Source organism: Phytophthora sojae (assembly GCF_000149755.1).
Source record: "Phytophthora sojae unplaced genomic scaffold PHYSOscaffold_3, whole genome shotgun sequence".
NCBI lineage: Eukaryota > Oomycota > Peronosporomycetes > Peronosporales > Peronosporaceae > Phytophthora > Phytophthora sojae.
Genome location: NW_009258117.1, coordinates 350,476 through 368,850, shown reverse-complemented (window position 1 = coordinate 368,850; position 18,375 = coordinate 350,476). Strand labels below are relative to the sequence as shown.

Below are 18,375 nucleotides of genomic sequence, written 5' to 3'. Positions count from 1 at the left end.
ACTGTCTTGCAGTCTTGCATTCCTACCACAAAGACGCACAGCATTGGCCGTTTGTTAGGAATAGGATTCAAACACAATCTACACATGACATCAAGCACGTACTGATACAGAAATGGCGGGACGCAATCAGGGTATTGAGCGTCGAACTTCTTGAGTTCTCGGAACATCGATTTCATTCTCTTGGACTCGCTCGCGCTCAGTGAGGTTGAGCTCCCGATCCAGTCTGCAAGCACTTCTCCAACCTCGGCAAATCTCGTCAGAACGAGGGGAAGCTCCACGCGCGTCGCCCCCGAAACGACCGCATTTCCTCTTCATAGTCCTCCAGAAGGGTCTTCAACGGGCCTCGTCTCTGCTGGCTCTGGAAAGTCTTCACATACTGTTGCATCATGAGTAACCTGTCGTCGCCGTGTCCATCGACGTAGGTTTTAAAGTCCAGCCAAGTAGACATTAACACTGTGTCCGACAGAGTTAGCGGGAGATCCGTCCTAGCGCTGGATACCTGGGCCACCTTGCCAAGCCCGTCCATCAGCTTCATCACGGCCTTCAACTGCAACTTGCTAACCGCTCGCCCGTCCGACAGGAGTGTCCCCAACCGAGCGGAGGTGTCTCGATACAGACAAGCGGTGGACTCGTCGATACTCCCACCGCTTTGAACCAGCTCCAGCACCTTGTTTGTCACGAGTCCACCGCCCCGGAACGCTGCCGCTGAGGCTTTGTGCACCGGTTTACACGATCTGCTTTCCAGCAATTCAACAACTTTCTCGGTGGCAGACACAAAATGGTACAGTCCCTTCAACTTATCGTTAAATGGTGCCGCCTTCGTCTTCTGCTTCTTCGGCATACTTCGTCCTTGCCACCGGTGGCATCACTTGCGGTCTCTGACTGGCGTCCCAAGCACGCTTCTCAGCGGCATCGTGCGCCGCCATCTGCGCCAGTTCCTCATCCGTTCTCCGTTTCCGCTTTGGGGTCCATTGCAACTGCGGCATCATGGAGCCTCTGAAAATGTTTTTTTGTTTTTTACTTTTTGCCGCCGATTTGTACGGTACCAAATGAGGAGCTAGAGTGAACTGATGCTGTCCTCGAACGCAATCGGGTAAAATGTTCTTGAATGCATGAGATCGCAGTCAACTGCCTGCAGTATCACGTCTCGGTTGGCCTCGGATGCATCCATCAGCATCGGTGAGTATTCTCCCGACGGCAGCACGCTGAAAGTATCCGTGTTTCCATGTATGACATTTTCGACGTCGAAGCAGTACGTGGACCCACCCATTTTGAGTGGAGCTTCTCCTCCGCCTAGCGCTCGCTGGATCAGTGGATCTATCCAAGCCCAGAAGAACGACACGTCTGTGTTGGTGAAGTGGATAAATGACAGCAGTGGCGAGAGATTCGTGACATTGCGAGGCAGTTGAGCAATGCTGGTGTTGCCGAGCCCTAAGTGAAACATGTCCGGTACTTCGAACAGTTCGGGCGGGAGTTCAGTGATTGGGTTGCCCGTAAGCGCCAAGTAGTACGGGTCCAACCGAGTGAGAACTAGAGGCACAGTCGTGAGCTGGCAGTATTCCATGTAGATTGCAGTTCCGATGAGCCACTTCGAGTCCAAATCATCAGGAAGCTCGCGGAGGTTCGTGTAGCAAAACTCGATATCGTACAGTTTTGCAGGGAAATCCAACGACTGGGCCCCTTGAGGTAAAACCCCGTCCGTCAAGTTGACACGGACCAAGTAGAACCAGATCAGCTCGGGATGGTTCGTATTGGTGATAGCTGCCGATGCTTCCCAGCTCTGAATTGTCGAGTTGTACACTTTGATACCGGTAGTCAAGTGAAAATCGGCCAGCATATCTGGAATCTCAAGATTTGGACAGTGACGCATAACCAACGTCACAACAGTAGACCGATCAAACTCGCTCCAGTGGTCTTCAACTTCTGCCAATTTTCCGGATATGCCCAGACGATAGCAGTCGAGAACAGCCAGGTAGCAGGATGGATTCGATTCAGCCCATGGGAAAACCTGCAAGACGCATTGAGCCGCTTTTGGCCGCACCGAGGCTTGAATGTGAAGACTGAGCACCACTACACCCCAGACTGCAAACAAGAAGTGGACTAAGTGCAGCAGAACTTGTCTGCCTCGAGCTCGTAGTGCTCCTCCTCTACAACAACCTCCAACTTTCACGGGCTGTGGGCCGCGCGCCAGCTCGATTTCTGATGCTACTGGACCAATGGATTTGAGACTTGGCATTTTGTCCGGAATTCTGATGCTGTTCGCCGTAGAAGCAATGCGTCGTCGATATTTGCGTAAGAGTTCTTTCAGATTGGTAGTCGTGAAAATCAGTCCCAAGGATAAGAAAGCTCGACTCGCCAAGTCAGACCACGATACCACTACGATCATCTGAAATTCATTCAGGGCATGAGCGGACCATACGTCGTCGTACCATTTTTCCATGTCAAAACCAGTTAGGCCAGCATCGTAGTCGCCTAGATAGCTGAATAGCATTATGAGCGGTACTCCGACGCACGATACCAGGTCCAGAATACAGTCGCACAGAAGACAAGTGAAGCGTCTTTGGGCCTCGATCCGATGCCGTAGCAGAGAATATATGAGGACGGACGACCAGCAGTTCAGTACGAGTAAGCACACGTAGAAGCGGTTAAGAAGCACTCGAGGTAATAGTCGACTCATCCGATAGGCTTGGACGGTTTGAAGCGCCGTCTCTATGAATTCACGGACGACAAGAATCACGTGGAACTTGTTCCCGTTTACCCCCAACACGCCCTGTCGACCCCAAACCAGCGAGTACAAGTAGACTGTCTGGGTTCGTGCGGAGGTGATCCGCGACGAAAATCTGTCATCGGCCGTCGGTACCACTGCTTTATTGAACAGTCCCCGCTTACTACTTGGTTCAGGCCACGGCGAGAACGCCAACTCCCGTCGCCACAGTGAAGCTCCAACCATGGAGAGCAGGCAGACGCCATGCAGTCCAGCCAGAACAGCGTTAACTATCGCGATAGTAGAGTGAGCATCCGCAGGCATACCGATTCCTGAGTAGTCGAGGCACAAGTAGAGGTACGTGTTTTGAAGCTCCCAATAGAACATCGCGTACGCCGCATTGTAGCCGCCCGTGATCACGTGTACCACGAACAAAACCATCCACCACAAGGCGAACGCCCAGGGTGACAGGTCAACATACTGGGAGGCAGGAGATTGTTTCGATGCTCTTGGCGACATTTCCGGCATTTATTCCTGGATGCCCTAGAGAATCGAGAATGACTTGATTGTCAGGAGAGCGACAGCTCGCGAAGACTCGTCAAGAATATATTTTGGGCGATCAACTTCGAAAACTTATCGCAATTTTAGGATTCTAAAATTAGTACCGTAACATGCTTCCAAATTTACGACATATTATATACTTAATGTTTCAAAAAGTAATAATATGAGTATAGTACTCCTGCATTTGGGCGAGAGTAAACTGTACTTGGCTGGCTGGGATTTGATGGACGCCCTGCAGGACGCGGAACTCCAACTCCTGCGTCTCGTGGCTACTCTGCAGCAGAAACTCCTGGTCGGAAAGGATTTCCCTGCCGGGGACTGCCGTAGCTCTGCTGCTTCAGTTCACAAAGTCCTAACTAACATCGAGAGACTCCAAGACAAGCTTCGAGACTGCGCGCACCTGATTGCAGCTCGAGCTACCGAACCGAATGAAAACCGCCACGAAAATGCATCGACAGTTGGTGCTGGAGAAAACGCTGGTTCCGATACTGACACTGAAGATGAAGAAGACCTACCTTGTCACCAAGATACTGCAATTTGCGACCAGTTGAAGTCCAAAACGAGCTCGATGGAGACTGCAGACGAAGGCGATGACAATGAGCCCGGCCTCCGACCAAACCAACAAGATGAACTCAAAATTACCATCGCAAAATACGCCCAGAGTGCTGCGTGTGTTGCTGCAATGGACGAACATGCAAACGACGTGGTATCCAGCTTTGAACGGAGCTCTGGTGTGGCGATGACTGCATTTGTCAGGTTCATCAAGGAAGGCGGGGTGCCCAGTGAGGAGACTGCGGCATCTTTCCGCGATGCAACGGTCTTGCTGCCGGGCGTCGTGTCAAGGTTGCACACACAGAAATGTTGGGGGATCCAGTGGTTAACGAGGACAATTGCGAACATTGAGTGTGTGTTCAATCTTGCTAAAGACAACCAAGACCTGCCTCGGTCTCTGGTCGATCCCCAATTGGAAGCTACCAGCTCTGCATTGAGTGAACTCAAGAAAGGCTTCTACCCGGGTCGTTTCCAGCGGATGGAGAATATCATTCATGCCACGAAGTCCAATCCAGAAGCATTAAAACCGCATCACATCGCAGATGCGCTCAACTTGCTACTGATCAATTATCAACGGGCATTTAGAGAGTATTCTCAACAGCAGAGAACGGGCAAGTACACTCCTTGGACGGAAAAGCAGTGGTGGCGCTTTGCTACCATCAGCGAGATGCTGGGGCGATGGATTCACCGGGCTGGGCGAGCCTCACCGAAGCCAAAGCTCCGTGGGATTTTTTGCAATTTTGACAAGCAGCTGGGCGGGTTTGCTAACAACTGTCCCGGACGTGTTCCTCCCTCACTCCTCGAGTACGTAACATTGCATATCCGCACGGAGTGTTTATTTCGCCAACGCTAACAAACGTGATTGTATGGTTTGATTTTCAGAGCATTACCTGTAGTGAAGAAGTTAGCACAGCTCAAGAGAAGCAACAAACGTTATCCACGCGTTTGGCGGTGAAAAACATGTCTTCTAAAACAAATTAAATATTGACCCAAGATATTTCCTAAACGTATACTGGGGTATTATTCAATCGGTGTAAAGAAAGAAATAATAACACTCATTTACCCTGAAATATCCTCGATACAAAACTCAAGAAGAGCCGCAACTTGAAGCTCCTCACGGTATATACATGTAGTAGTCACAAACATGTTTCTGGAAATATCTCGCCATTATGTGAACTGTAAGCACGATTGCGTGTTTTCGGCGGTGCATATCGCAGAAAAGTTTGCTAATATTGGTTGTCTGGCTCGGGCTGGAAGTGAAGAAGGCGATATCCATTTCAGTGTTTCCGATTCCAAGAAGCACGTCTTGATATTTTTCCGACTGATAAACTGTTGTACCACCCCCACAATATACACCTTCAATCACTTTGAGCTAGGCACAAACACTAGCGTCAAGTAGCCCAAAACTCGCCTTACGTCGCCATTTCTGTCTCAACACTTGCAAGATTAAATGCTGCTCTACAACCAACGGGAAAAGTTTAGGCCGGCACTTCGAAGTCTCGCGCAAGTTTCTTCTTCCACGGGTGGAGTTTTAATGCGAAGGCTTCGACGGGATGGAGGCCATGACTTGCACTCCTTGTTGGAGGACACTAAAAAGTTCGTTTGGACGTCAGCTCACCTCGTAGAGAGCAATCAAATCGACGAGTTTGGCATTGAAACGTACTATTCATCACATGTCATGCGCCGTATAACAAGCCAAGATCAAATACTTCAGAGGCTATTCATTCATTTTATCCCCCAAAGATTTACAATCTGGGCACCACGGATACAATGCCTGCTAAAGTGGCAAGCTCAGCTACCGATCCGAGTAAGAATTTGCTGTGTTTCTGGCGTTTGTTTGGAGCACGCAGCCCGTGAGCGCATGGAGCTGCTCACCAAGCCTGACTAGATCGATAAACCTGATCACGTTGCGCTCATTTTTTACAGTTCCAGAAGCGCTTTTATTCAGTTCTAACGCCAGCATATTATCCTGGTGGGCACACAGGACAGTACTAGCGTCAGACCAACAGTGATATGCTGCCGCTGGATCGAGATGCATATAGGTAAAGGCAAACCAGTACGCACAAATTCCCGCCCTTTTATCGATCGAAATGACCGAGGCGCGGTTTTGGAATGTTCGGAGGTCATCGAATCTGTTGGCATCAATGACTCGGTAGCCCACGATTGCCCAGTATGCCTGCTCCCTGAATTAGCTTTCGAAGATTTCAAAGTTTTCATGACTCCTTAACTGGCTATGCTAAACGAAGTAATAGAGAGATAGTTTTACGCCTATAAAGCCAGGATGCTATTACACAGTCTTTTGACTTGGGGCTCTCTGAAAAACAAAAATGGTCAGCATCTCTAAAAAATCTCCTTTGACCAAACGATGCCGCTATTTGTTCGGGTTTCTCACATTATATTTTTTTCCACTTCGATAAGGGAGAAAACGCATGGGTCAGTTTAAAGACATTTACTTCAGTTTTTACGCAAAAAAAAACTTTCCCGTTCCACGATCCGTGACCACTTTCGTTACCTCTCAGGACTGAAGCTTTCAATTCTCACTGAAGGGCTAGCATTGCCATGAACACAACCGTGAAAATGTAGACAAGACCTTGTCGTGGGCGCGACGAGCTGGTTGACCCAAAAGTTGAAGCGGACGGTGTCTCGTGCGCAGTATCCGTCGCAGTTGCGTTTGACGCAGTGGAGTTAGTGGGCGAGTCATCTTCAACGGAGCTCGCTGCGGCCTGGCTCGACGATGAACTGCCATCAGTAAGCGAACTTGCCGTGGACTGCTGAATCGAGGGTGACGGCGTATCATCCGTAGATGTCGACGGTGCATCGTCAAAAACATCGGATACCGTGTTAGCACCTAACGCCGTGGTTGGATTATGAATTGATGGTCTGCCGATGCCGGTGTTGCTCGTTTCGCAATTGAATGGGATCTGCATCTCTGCATACGCCAACCCGCCGTTTAGCCGATTAAACTCGTAGGCGACTTGCGCATCCTTGCACCGGGGTATGTTGAGGACTGGCATGCCAAAAGACGCGGTGCCCAGGTGATGCGAAAATGCAAAATGAACAGCGGTCCCAAAGCTGCAGCCAAGTAGTGGAAAAGACCTTCCGCTAACCTATTTCGTTTTTCGTTTTCGTACGTTGTAGACGACGGACCCAATAGTAGTGATACTTCGGTTTGGATGACTATGAATTCTAGTTCATTCTGGACAGTTTCAACACGGTTATACAATAGAAAAACGTTGTAAAAGTGTAGCCGAGCTCATCGACAAAATGAGTCCAGCAAACTTGGGCCATTGGGTTCGTTACCGAATCCTATTGTACTCTCTCACGGCTAGAACTAGCACTTGAACCCTGTCGTCAGGCTGCATATCATGGTCAATGCTCACTCTTCCTTCGTTTGTTTGTTCATGATAATTATCAAACTCGCCGACATGGAGCTACCCGATGCGTGCGCTTGCGGGGATACTGTTCGTGTGAAGAATCTACTCGAAAGTAACAGCGACGTGGAAGCACGAGATGATTCTGGGTGGACCCCGCTAATTGTGGCAGCGAACAGCGGCTATGAAGGTATTGTGAACCTTCTTTTGGAGTATGGAGCGAACGTCAATGCGAGGACGCGACGCGGATCCACCGCACTGAAAGCTGCAGCAAATGAAGGGCATGTGGAGGCAGCGCGGGCGCTTCTGGATGCTGGAGCGCCGGTCGACACTCCTGGATTTGACAGCTACACACCACTTCACGTTGCCACGATAAAGAACCATCCGCGTATGGTGAAGCTTCTCGTTGAGTGCGGGGCATCCCTTGACATTCCAGCAGAACAGAATGGCAGCACAGCCCTGGGGCTAGCGTGTCAGTTGGGTTTAAATGAAATAGCAGCCACGCTTGTCCGGGGAGGGGCGATGGTGAATGTGGCCGACTTCGAGGGCTGGAGCCCCCTCATGCGCGCAGTCGTGAGCGGACATACGAGAACTGTCCGCCTTCTACTTGAGTGCGAAGCTGAGATTGATACTCGGGGGCCACAAAAGGCTACTGCGTTGCGAATTGCGGCGGAATACGGACACTTGGAGGTTGTGAAAGTGCTAGTCGAAGCTGGGGCACAGATTGATGAACCGAGTGAGGACCTCACTACACCATTGTTCATTGCTGCGAAGAAGGGCTACAACAAGATCGTGCAGTTCTTAGTCTACAAAGGCGCCGACCCAAACAAGCAGTCCGACCTCGGCTCGACAGCTCTGATCATAGCGGCAATGTACAACCGCCTCGAGCCACTTCGAATCCTTTTAGACCATGGGGCGAACGTGGACGTGGTTGATTATTTCGGCTGGACCGTGCTCTCGATGGCATACTTCAGTGGATATCCGCAGCTCGTTCAGCTGATACTTGAAAAACACCCCGCTCAAATGCAGGAAAACGCTTCGTAGGCTTACGGTGGTCACCAGCAAGAACACATATCAATTTGTGCAATTCTACAAAACTGTTGTTGTCGTATTAGCCCACAACTTTCCATTGCCAGTCTAATGACTGTAGCCCTGCAACAACTATAAATCTCTCCACAGACATGACCCTCTCAGACGCTAAGATCCGTCGCGAAACTATCATGACGTCATGCGTCGATAGTGCAACACAAGCGGTTCTTTCTGGTTCTGATGCTGCCAGATTGTTCGCTGAATGAAATGTACCGAGAGCTCAGGCCCCACAGTGGCACCCATGCACGCCATCTCCAGTTGTACCTCGTCTGGTAGCTTCAAACGCCTCCGAATTAGCTTGCGCAGCTCAAACATCTGTGGCCCAATGCAACAAACACGATCAGCAAAACGTACTATGTAGACTTCAGCTGCACGTAACTCACCTTAAAATTGCCGTTGACCTGCATAAAGGGGAATTTCAGCGCCGGTAGTGCTCGTGCATTGCTGCGATTGCCACCAGCAGAACATAACGTTAGAAACATCCTCCCACGTCAATCCCAGCGAAACCTACGTTTCCTGCGGGTAGACTTCAATCGTGAACTGCCTGTTGCATGTTAGGATCCCTCCGTTGCTGACAGCTTTGGCGCCGTGTGACTTCTTCGTGGGAGTATTCGCGTTGGAGCGGCCACGTGATGAAGCCATCGGGGAAGATGAGGACCCATTGGCTCCATCCATCGGCTCGGCAGAATTGGCCTCCCTCAGCTTGAAGTTGTTCTTGGCGTAAAACTCCTTCTCCAGTATCACCTCCTGCTCTTTAAACTCTGGGAAAATGCGGTCCACCACTTCCTGCAGCTTTTGGTCCGTGCTGGTAATAGCAACACAGCAGCACAAATCAGCTCCTCCCCAACTTGTGCTCTCTTCAGCGACAATTGCAGCTCACATTAGCGTGGTAATTGGTCGCGGACTCAGCGTCTTGTTGCATTTGGGACAGACGCAGCTGCCCTTCACCAGGAAATGCCGATAGATGCAGCTCTTGCAGACTGCATCGGCGTAGCATCCGACCAAAAGTATGTGAGACGGTGTAAATTATAGTCCGCAGCAGTACCGGACGCACAGGAGTGGAGGCAGTCGGGGATGGTGTGCGCGTCTCGCAGAATGCCGTGGCACAGCGCGCAGCCCAAGTGCTCCGTCAGCTCCGCGAGCTTCACTGTCACCTGCGACACCACAGTCAGCCCCATGAAGCGCGCAAACAGCGTGGAAACTCGGCGTCGTACTGTGCGCGCATCCAATGCCATCGCTCTCGCGCGCCAAAAACTATCTGAGACCGAGCCTTTCAATCAAATTATAGTCCTTTATAATAGTCTGGACCTTTTCTCAAATCACATATTTTTGGTCCCAATCACTGAGAGACTTGCGACGAGAGTGGACGATGATCAAGGGGCTATTCTACAGCGAGTTCGACAACGTGGCGGGGCCCGTGATCCTCTTCCAGGCGCCCGAGAAGTGAGCCAGCCGCCGTCCTTCATGCCTATTATAGCAGCTACTATACACAGACGGAGGCTGACGCTGTCGTGCTGGCTGTAGTGTGCTGAGCAACGAGGTGTTCGACAGCGTGTCCGGCTACATCATCATCGACAAGGCGCTCTGTGGGAAGATCATCACGGGTGCGTGGCTGGCTTCAAGGGGAGGAGAAATATAATAATAATAATAATAATAATAATAATAATAATAATGTGAAATAACCATTGTGCTGCGGCTTCCAGTTCGCGCCCAGCAGATGAAGATCGTGGGGTATCCGATGTGCATCGAGGACGACAAGTACCACCGCAACGCGCTGCTGTTCAATATCGGTGGGGATATGTTTGAATTATTTATTTTTACTTATTGTTGAAGAGGAGTGGGCTTACGGGTCGTTGACTGGCGGGTGGGAGCAGGCTTTGTGTTTGACGAGCATGTGGAGACCGCACCGTACCGACCGATTCTACGAAAGGTTGGTCGCTTGCAGTCGGTGAAGCCGTCGTTGAGTGGAGGATAATTGGTTTTATGTGGTTTTGTGTTGTACTTCGTAGTTGGGTGCTCTGGTAGAGGGGATGGAGAAGGAGAGCGGCTTCCTTTACAATTCGGACAAAAAGGAGCTGCTGGGCTCGATCTTGCCGCAGATTTTGCGCGACCTGACGCTGCATGGCGAGTGCACTATCCCGGTGGACACGGCCAACATCATCAATTTGAAGTTGTTCCCAACGCTGCAAGATCCGGCGCCTGTGTTCGAGTACCAGGTGCCAGTTGCGATTCGCGACCTGCGCGCTCTGCTCGAGAACAGCGGTGCGTTATTTGAGCATTTCGAGGATTTATGGTGTTGTGTTCATGAACTGAGAGGCGCAATGGTTATGTTGTGCAATAGCTGAATGGGATTTAGCGCTGCAGCAGATCGTGCCGTTCATCGACGGCGTCCGGTACGTGAAGCGGATCAGTCTGGAGGCAGAGGTCGAAATAGCTATTGTGAAGAAATGCGTTCGACAGCTTCTCTACTACGGCTGCGTCACGCTGATCGACATTTTCCTGCACTCGAACATTTACGCCAACACGCCGAAGATCGCAGTACTCGCGAACGACCCCAAGCTCCAAGCAGAGTGTGCCGTGTACATCGCCAAATCTGGCCATGCGCCCCCGTCGTTTGCTCGTATCTTCGCCCTGTATTGCTCCGTCCAGCCCAGTTTGCGCATGAGCGATTTCTGCGTCGTGTATTCCGAGTCCCTCTCGCTTATCGACGTGCGGCGATTCATCACCTTTGGTCTCATCCATGGTTTCCTGAGGCGCGTGCATCGGTACCCCATCTGCATCGAACGCAACCTGCCCGGGTCCAGTCCGCAGCAGCAGCAGCCGAACCAAGCACCACAGCAGCCGCAGCAGCAACAAGGAGGCCAGCAGAAGGGTCGTCCGTATGCGTTGTCGACAAACTCCCCGTCGTTGTCTGGAATGAATCCCATCAGCGCAGCGCCATCATCGACTCAACCTGGTGGAGGAAGTGGAGCGCCAGGCGGGGGAACCGGAAATGGCGCAGGCTCCAACGGCGCTGGAGGCAACGTGTCCTCGATATCGTCCACTAAGCGTGCAATGGCGAGCAAGGCGAATCAGCTAGAAAAGGACGTGCTCCGGATGATGGACGGTGGCCACCACACGGACGAAATCTGCAGCAAGTTCTTGCTGCGCTTCACCGACGTCGAGTCGACCATTCAAATGACTCCGAACTGCTTTGCGGTGCACAAGTGAATGTTGTATCCGGACCCGGAACGCGACAACAAGAAAAAGAATCGACGTCATATTTAAACTTCTTCCTCTTTCGTTCACAACTGAGCGAAGCTCTAGTCACCACAGACCTCGCATTGATACCATGCGTCTGGTATCCAAAACCGACTTGGGGTCCTGCTGTCACAGTATCTGTCGTTCTTGGTGTCCATCGTATGGTCCAATATATATCCACAGCTATTTACACGTAGGTATACACCACCTCGAACTTGCGCCGGATCTCCGAGTTTAAGATGGATAACAGAGTGGCCGAGCTGACGCTTGCTCACCAGCTTCTTGTCCATTATTCCAAGTCAAGGTCTACAACATCAAGCGGCAATACAATTTACAAATAGATTCAACACTACTGTTGTATTTGAACGCTGCATATCTTGGCACTAAAAATGCACCTTGCAGAAGTAGATCGTAATTAACCCTCAACATTTAGTCTGTAGTGCTCCCCGACTCCCCCGCTGCAACCGGAGCATCCGCGCAAACAGAGGCTGTTAGACCCCATTCCTGGCCTCAATACTGCAGAAGAAAAGGCTCCGATTGAAGAGAAACCCGCTGTGCCGGCATCACCGGCGGAGGAATCTACACCAAACACTTCACCCACCGGCAGTGCCATTGGTGGTTCAATACGTTGGCGAGAAGTTCTGCGTGCGCGACTGCTACGAAGTGTATTTCCAGACACGAAACTCTTGGCAGAAAACAAGAGATGCGTGACGATAACAGGAACACCAGGAATCGGCAAGTCTGTCTTCTACGCGTACTGCTATGACCGATTTCGAGTTGACACACGGGTAGTCGCCGCGGCCTTCGAGAACTTCAGCTTCCGCAGAGGAATTCTCTCCGAAGATGGCACCAAGACGAAGCTGTATAAGTTTTCCCAATACGAAGAGCTGGAGGTAAGCCAAGAAGAAGCTTCTATACCTGTGCGATGACTACGCGACACCAGATGATTGTGTTTACAGTACAAGTCCAAACGAAGGCTGGCAAAAGATTTCCAGAAAGCATGTTTGCGATTATTACATGCCACTTTGGACGCTTGAGGAGCTTCAAGAAGCTGCAGCTCTTCTCGACCTCCGTATGGACGATGCCGTTATTGCGGAAAGATTCAATAAGTTTGGGGTGTAGCTCGCGAGTGTTTGTGCCTGGAGGCGGGGACGCTGGACGTGATTGAACGTGATATTTTACAACAGTTTTCCAGTCCGGAAGATGTTCGAAACATCCTTCTGGAAATCGGAAATGCTAAAATGTGGCATCGTCTTCTCCACTTCCAGCCCGATCAACAGAATAAGCAAGCAGCTCAAGGCAACGCTCCTTGCTTCGCCATTTCTGTCCCAACAACTGGAGAAGAAAATGATGCAATTACGGGGGTATAAGTCGACAATTTGGGGTTTCAGGGAGGCAGCTACTGTACGGGGGTGAGCTTCTCAGCAAGCTATAGCTACGCGAGTCTTTTGAACCGTATGATCTTGCGTAGTCACAATTGGCCACGGACTGGTCTGTAGTGGACCATAACACTGCAGTTGGCAGCACACGGAAGCCTGCAAAAAAATCGACATCATATTTAAATTTCTTCCCTCTTCGCACTGACTGACTCACTCACAGATAAGAGCCTGGCGTACTAAAGTCTACTCCATCCAGAAGCCCGAGATCTCCATGTTCATCACAAGCGTCAGATAGTTGATCATCTCTTCCTTGGTGTGGTAGAGCGGCAGGTCGATGCGGTTGAAGCACGTGTGGCCCTTCGGCATGAGACCCGTGGGCGGTGCTCCACGCTGCACGAACTGAATAGTGAATCGACGGACACGGCCGTCACTGCTCATGAGCGCCTTGAAACCCTGAACCGGGACTCGAGACGTGCCGGTGGCGAACTGCAGCAGGCGAGCGCGCTCCTCGCTCGTGAACTCGTTCATGCATTCCCAGAACCACTTGAGTACGCGATGCTCGACAGGAGTCGGCTTCTCAAGCTTTATCCAGCGAACCTCGCTGTGAGTATGCCAGTCGTTGACATCAAGCTCCGGAACACCAGACAACAGCAAGTCGAACTCCTGGTAATCGAACACCGTGATGAGGAACTGCGGCATAACGTCGTAGAAACCCATGAGCAACGCGCCCAACTGCTCCGAAATGCTCTCGAACATATAGTGCTTGAGCAGCAGCTCCAGATACTCCTTCTTGTTCTCATCGGTCACGTCGCGTCCAGCGCCGTCTGGAACCAGCTCCACCGTGTGGGACTTGCCCTCGGAAGTGATAACCTGAACCGTAAAATCGATAGCGAGAAGCTCAGCGTGGTCATTCTGCTTCATCCACATTGCGTTCTTGTGCAGATCTTCATCGAGGAACTCCAGGTCCGAAAACGAAATGGGCACGCCAAGAATGTGCTTGATAAGAGGCAGCGCCAGCGACATCTTCATGTTGTAGCCCTCAATCAACGCCTTGGCCAGCAACCGGCCAACAAACTCGTAGTACTCCAGGTGGTTCGGCACCTTGGAGGCGGATGTGGGGTTGATCCAGTAGCCCATGTTTTCACCCTTCGTCGAGATAAACAGACCAAAATCGTCGTTGAACAGCGAGTCACTCAAAATCTCGTACCACTCGCGAATCAGACCACCAGCGTCCAGTCCAGGCTCGTTCTCGAAGTAAATACGCAGCCGCTCCCAGAAACGACTAGGCGGACACTTGAGCATCTGCTCCAGCGAGTCACTCACCACGAACTCACGTCTTACGACGAACTGGATATGGCCCTCTTCATAGCTGCGCCAGCGCTTCTGCACCTGCTCGAGGAACCAGCGGTTCTTGTCGTGGAAAGTCAGCGACGCAATCTCCTCCAGGTCGTCCTCGCAGTCCATGCGGCGACTGGTGTCGGTGTAGGCGATCACCGTTCCTGCAGGGGTCCACTCGTATCCTCCAGCGCCGTCCTCATGTCGTACATATCCAGTAGAAACAGTGGAGATCGCCGTGTCGTTCAACTCGTTAAAGCGCCGGTCCTCCCCTGGACCAACGGGGCCGCCGATTTCCGGGACCGGTCCCTCACCGATAGTGCCCTCCCTGTCCTCGTCAATGTGGTTCAAGCCTCGCGAGCTCGCCAGACCACGCGTACTGGCGAACGGGTTCACTGTGCTACCGGCGAAAGGATTCCTGCTACTCCCACTGGCGTTGAACGGGTTGGCGCCGCTGTTGGCCGGGTTGAACGGGTTCTGCTGCGAGTAGAATGCCATGGTGGGGCGCTCCTCCGCCTCCTCCAGCCGCTTGAGCGCCGTCGCGCGCAGCGGCTGGAAGGACGGACGCCCCAGGTCGTTCTCCGTGGACAGGAAGGAGCTGTCCGGGTGTCGCCCCTCCGTCTCCGAGACGCCAAAGTCCCTCAATGCCAGTGCAATGTGCTCGTTGTCCTCCCTGAGCGACGAGGACGACGACGAGCGGCTGCTGGTGCGCGGGAACTCGTCTCCTCCGAGGATGGCCGTGCCGTTGGGCGGCGTGCTGAGGCCACTGTACATGGTCTCGCTCCTGTTCTCCTTGTTGAGCTGCGTGGCGTCCTCGACGGGGGGCGGCGCGTTGTCCTCGTCGCGGTGCTGCGCGTCGATGCGCACCCAGCGCATGACGCCGTCCTTGCCGCGCTTGCGCTTCCAGAGGTGGCGCCGCACCGCCGCCTTCTGCCTCGAGGTCAGGTCCATCTGCTTGAGCCTGCGCACGTGGAAGCTGCGCACCCGGGACTGCTGGTTGAGCAAGCTCTGGCTGAAGTCGCGCTTGTGCAGCCCCGAGGCGCGCGCCAGGTTGGACGGCGTCGTGGCCGTGACGATGCGCGGCGTGCCGCACATGACGCAGCTCGTCTTGTCCGGGTGGTTATCGTGGAAGCAGATGGAGCAGGGCCACTCCTCCTCGCCGCGCTGCAGGAACGAGTCCACGAGGTGGTGCCGCATCATGTTGTTGTTCTGGTTGTCGCGCGCCAGGAAGCGCTCGATCTTGCGCGCGTAGCTCCAGTAGTACCAGATGGAGCCGCACAGCACCAGCAGCGCGAGCACCAGGAACACGTACACCAGCGCCGCCATGCCGGGGCTCAGCTCCTGCCCGAAGATGGTCGTCATAGTGGCGGGCGCTCAGTCGGTCAGTCGGCACTGTGTGCGCCCCAACGCCCAATTGGCAGAATGGGCAACAGAGAGAGAGCAGGCACCGACTGGACTGACTCTTGGCAGTTGGCGGCGAAGGGGTTTTGACCAATGAGGGAATTTAGAGGGGATTTTGGACCAATGCGAAGGCGAGACAAGGGGCCGCATCAGGGCACGGTAGCCGGAGGGCTAGGCTTGATAGGCATGCCCCCCGTGCGAGCAGACACTCCCAAATTCATGGACTGCGTCTGGCGCCCACCAAGCATCCAGGCGAATGGTATGCACACCATGTTACTGCACTCCCGGGACACGTACTTGCGTACGTGCGCCAGCGCTGTGCTCTGTGCCGGTCGTTTCGGATCAGGTGCAAAAGTTTTCTGGACGGACCGGCACCAAGCAGCGAGCGCTGCAGGACGGAAGCCAGGAGAAGCGTGGCGGAATAGCTCTGCCCAATAGGATTTCAGCGTCCGGCGTTGATTTGCGCCTCAAGCCAGGCGTTTATGCCTGGATCCGCGTGTGCAACCTGCGCAAAAATCGAAGTGTGCAACCTCCGCTGCCGGTTGCTTGGCGAAATTTCGTCTTGGCGACCGAGCCTTCATAACGGCAATGCGGCAGGGCCATCAACTTGCAGTGCGAGCTCCGTCTAGAGGTCGAGAACGCATCGTTGGCTTTGACTACAAACGCAGGTAGATTGCAGTCACTGCGGCAGCAGCGCGAGTGGGTCGAGTCCTTTTTGACGCTACTGTGCCAGCCCCTTCTCACGGTTATCAGGCGAAACGATGTTACCCGCACACACACTTAACGGAGACTCACGAACCGAGTGCGCTCGTGACTTTACACATGCACTATCGATACAAAACGCACGCCGTTCTCGGAGAAAGCGCCGCAGCAGTGCGCAAAGGAACAAGGCGCCTGAAGTTTCCCTCGTCTTCCGTGATGCCGGCCCGGTTCTGGCCGTCACTTTCGCGCCGTTCCAATTTGTCGATTGAAGATGCTGCGTGCCCAGCCTGGCTCGCGGCGAGCTGCATGCTACATGTACCAGGGCTTGCCGTGCGTGTGCGTGATATGAATACTGCACAATGCATTCAATCCTGGGTTCCTCCAGGACAGACCCGCACTCTTGCGTTCCCACCGAGCAGACGTACTCGCGAGGTTGTGCGGGGGTTCGATTCCTTCTTCAGAAACCTCACAATTTCACGTCCACGAATTCCCTGTCGATCCACAAGCAGGCCTGTCCTACTACATGTACTGTAACTTAGGACAGTCCTGCAAGGACAAGCTGAGCGCCCAGGAAACTTGTCCTTGGTTGCTCCGAATGTACTCCATAGGATACTGTACCTGATGAAATCGGCAGCATTTCGCGGCTTGCACACCAACTACACACCATAATATGTGAGCGTCCACATTGTGCATCATCCACCACAAAACTCGTCACCACCAGCACGCAGCCATGACCGTCGTGCGGCGACTGCAGGCGCGCGCGCAGCGCTGGCACCTGCTGGGGCGCTACTACGTGAACAAGTGGCACTACGACGGCTCCAAGTGGGCGGAGCGCGTGTGGTACGGCCAGGGAAGCACGGGCAACGGGCCGCAGGTGGCGTCCGTGGCCTTCATGATCACGCGCAGCATGCGCCAGCAGCTCGTGGACGCCGGATTCCCTCCCTCAGCCATCTCGACGCTGCAGCCGGCGGTGGCGCAGAAGATCATCGCGGACAAGCTCACGTTCGCGCAGTTTGAGGAGCAGCAGAAACAGCAGCAGGTCCAGGGGGCAGCGGAGAGAGCCAAGCAGGCGCTCAAGCAGCAGGAGGAGGAAGAGCAGCAGCAGCAGCAAAGCATTGCTCTGGTGGCTGCACAGGAGACGCAGGCCGCACAAGAGAAGCAGGAACAGAAGCAGGTGCAGGTGCAGGTGCAGGTGCAGGTGCAGGTGCAGGTGCCGTCGGCGGCGCTGGTTGTACAGCAGGAAGACGTCGCAGCGAATGATGAGGACCTGAAAAAGACGCAGAGCTGATAATTGAAATGGAGCAGTAGCAACGTCGTCCACAGCACTGGTTCGTGAACAGATTGAAGTGGGGAGTAGATTCTGCTGTATGGCGAATGACTGCGCACTTTGCCGGGAAGTGGGTGGGTAGTTTAGTGTACTCTGGTGCTTGGAGTTTGTCGACGCAGGCTGTCAAGTCCCCTGGATCCTTGCCTGCGATGCCGCCTCGGCCACCTACATCTCTATTAACTTCTGTTTCTGTCCGCAGCCTCACCACTTGATCGCCGCCTTGATCTTGTTGAGCACTTCGTCGAGGGGCGTGAGCGCCACGACCAGCGCCAACTGGACGCCCCACCACAGCGCGCAGAACACTGCGCCGTACACGACCCTGGCGCCCGTCCTCTCCGTGAAGTAGATCCACAGCGCCGACCCCGCCACGTAGAGCAGAGTGAGCAGCCAGTAGCCGCGGTAGAAGTCGCGCCGTAGGTCGTCGTAGCTGCTCGCCTTGTGCCACTTGGAGCGGTGCATGGACGCCAGCACGCCGTGCTCCAGCGCCTGCGCCGTCATGGCCGACACCAGCACGATGGCAGTCACGGTCGTGAGGGACGCAGCCAACGGAGCGAGCTGCAGCGACAGCGCCACGAGGTGCAGCGCAAGCCATGAGAGCCACTGTACCGCCGACCACAGCAGCGTCATCTTGGAACAATCGATTCAAATTTGGTCATACAGTTATTTTAGTCCAACTTCTAGTCGGATCATATATATATAAAGCACAAATCACTG

The 18,375-nt window shown here is 53.2% G+C and overlaps 9 protein-coding genes across 9 annotated transcripts; 3 read left to right on the top strand and 6 right to left on the bottom strand.

Moving 5' to 3' along the window:
• Positions 1 to 256: 256 nt before the first annotated feature.
• PHYSODRAFT_327483 (hypothetical protein) lies at positions 257 to 841 on the bottom strand (the record flags this gene model as incomplete). The annotated part of the gene is made up of 1 exon (XM_009523603.1): positions 257 to 841. One exon carries the CDS (start codon positions 839 to 841, stop codon positions 257 to 259), a length of 585 nt encoding a protein of 194 aa, XP_009521898.1.
• Positions 842 to 1,057: 216 nt separating this feature from the next.
• On the bottom strand, positions 1,058 to 3,223 carry PHYSODRAFT_493573 (hypothetical protein; the record flags this gene model as incomplete). Its single annotated transcript, XM_009523602.1, has 2 exons — positions 1,058 to 2,139; positions 2,215 to 3,223. The coding sequence occupies 2 exons, from the start codon at positions 3,221 to 3,223 to the stop codon at positions 1,058 to 1,060; spliced, it is 2,091 nt and encodes a 696-aa protein (XP_009521897.1).
• Positions 3,224 to 3,428: 205 nt separating this feature from the next.
• PHYSODRAFT_297829 (hypothetical protein) lies at positions 3,429 to 4,670 on the top strand (the record flags this gene model as incomplete). Its single annotated transcript, XM_009523601.1, has 1 exon — positions 3,429 to 4,670. One exon carries the CDS (start codon positions 3,429 to 3,431, stop codon positions 4,668 to 4,670), a length of 1,242 nt encoding a protein of 413 aa, XP_009521896.1.
• Positions 4,671 to 6,354: 1,684 nt separating this feature from the next.
• Positions 6,355 to 6,831, bottom strand: PHYSODRAFT_297828 (hypothetical protein; the record flags this gene model as incomplete). The annotated part of the gene is made up of 1 exon (XM_009523600.1): positions 6,355 to 6,831. One exon carries the CDS (start codon positions 6,829 to 6,831, stop codon positions 6,355 to 6,357), a length of 477 nt encoding a protein of 158 aa, XP_009521895.1.
• A 1,575-nt stretch (positions 6,832 to 8,406) lies between these two features.
• PHYSODRAFT_490527 (hypothetical protein) lies at positions 8,407 to 9,512 on the bottom strand (the record flags this gene model as incomplete). Its single annotated transcript, XM_009523599.1, has 6 exons — positions 8,407 to 8,592; positions 8,661 to 8,721; positions 8,789 to 9,082; positions 9,158 to 9,257; positions 9,332 to 9,431; positions 9,492 to 9,512. The coding sequence occupies 6 exons, from the start codon at positions 9,510 to 9,512 to the stop codon at positions 8,407 to 8,409; spliced, it is 762 nt and encodes a 253-aa protein (XP_009521894.1).
• Positions 9,513 to 9,646: 134 nt separating this feature from the next.
• Positions 9,647 to 11,487, top strand: PHYSODRAFT_350366 (hypothetical protein; the record flags this gene model as incomplete). The annotated part of the gene is made up of 6 exons (XM_009523598.1): positions 9,647 to 9,720; positions 9,802 to 9,881; positions 9,981 to 10,067; positions 10,152 to 10,207; positions 10,287 to 10,539; positions 10,619 to 11,487. 6 exons carry the CDS (start codon positions 9,647 to 9,649, stop codon positions 11,485 to 11,487), a joined length of 1,419 nt encoding a protein of 472 aa, XP_009521893.1.
• Positions 11,488 to 13,139: 1,652 nt separating this feature from the next.
• Positions 13,140 to 15,593, bottom strand: PHYSODRAFT_312523 (hypothetical protein; the record flags this gene model as incomplete). The annotated part of the gene is made up of 1 exon (XM_009523597.1): positions 13,140 to 15,593. One exon carries the CDS (start codon positions 15,591 to 15,593, stop codon positions 13,140 to 13,142), a length of 2,454 nt encoding a protein of 817 aa, XP_009521892.1.
• Positions 15,594 to 17,064: 1,471 nt separating this feature from the next.
• Positions 17,065 to 17,689, top strand: PHYSODRAFT_557030 (hypothetical protein; the record flags this gene model as incomplete). The annotated part of the gene is made up of 2 exons (XM_009523596.1): positions 17,065 to 17,457; positions 17,527 to 17,689. 2 exons carry the CDS (start codon positions 17,065 to 17,067, stop codon positions 17,620 to 17,622), a joined length of 489 nt encoding a protein of 162 aa, XP_009521891.1. The 3' UTR covers positions 17,623 to 17,689.
• Positions 17,690 to 17,862: 173 nt separating this feature from the next.
• Positions 17,863 to 18,288, bottom strand: PHYSODRAFT_494226 (hypothetical protein; the record flags this gene model as incomplete). Its single annotated transcript, XM_009523595.1, has 1 exon — positions 17,863 to 18,288. The coding sequence occupies one exon, from the start codon at positions 18,286 to 18,288 to the stop codon at positions 17,863 to 17,865; it is 426 nt and encodes a 141-aa protein (XP_009521890.1).
• Positions 18,289 to 18,375: the final 87 nt, after the last annotated feature.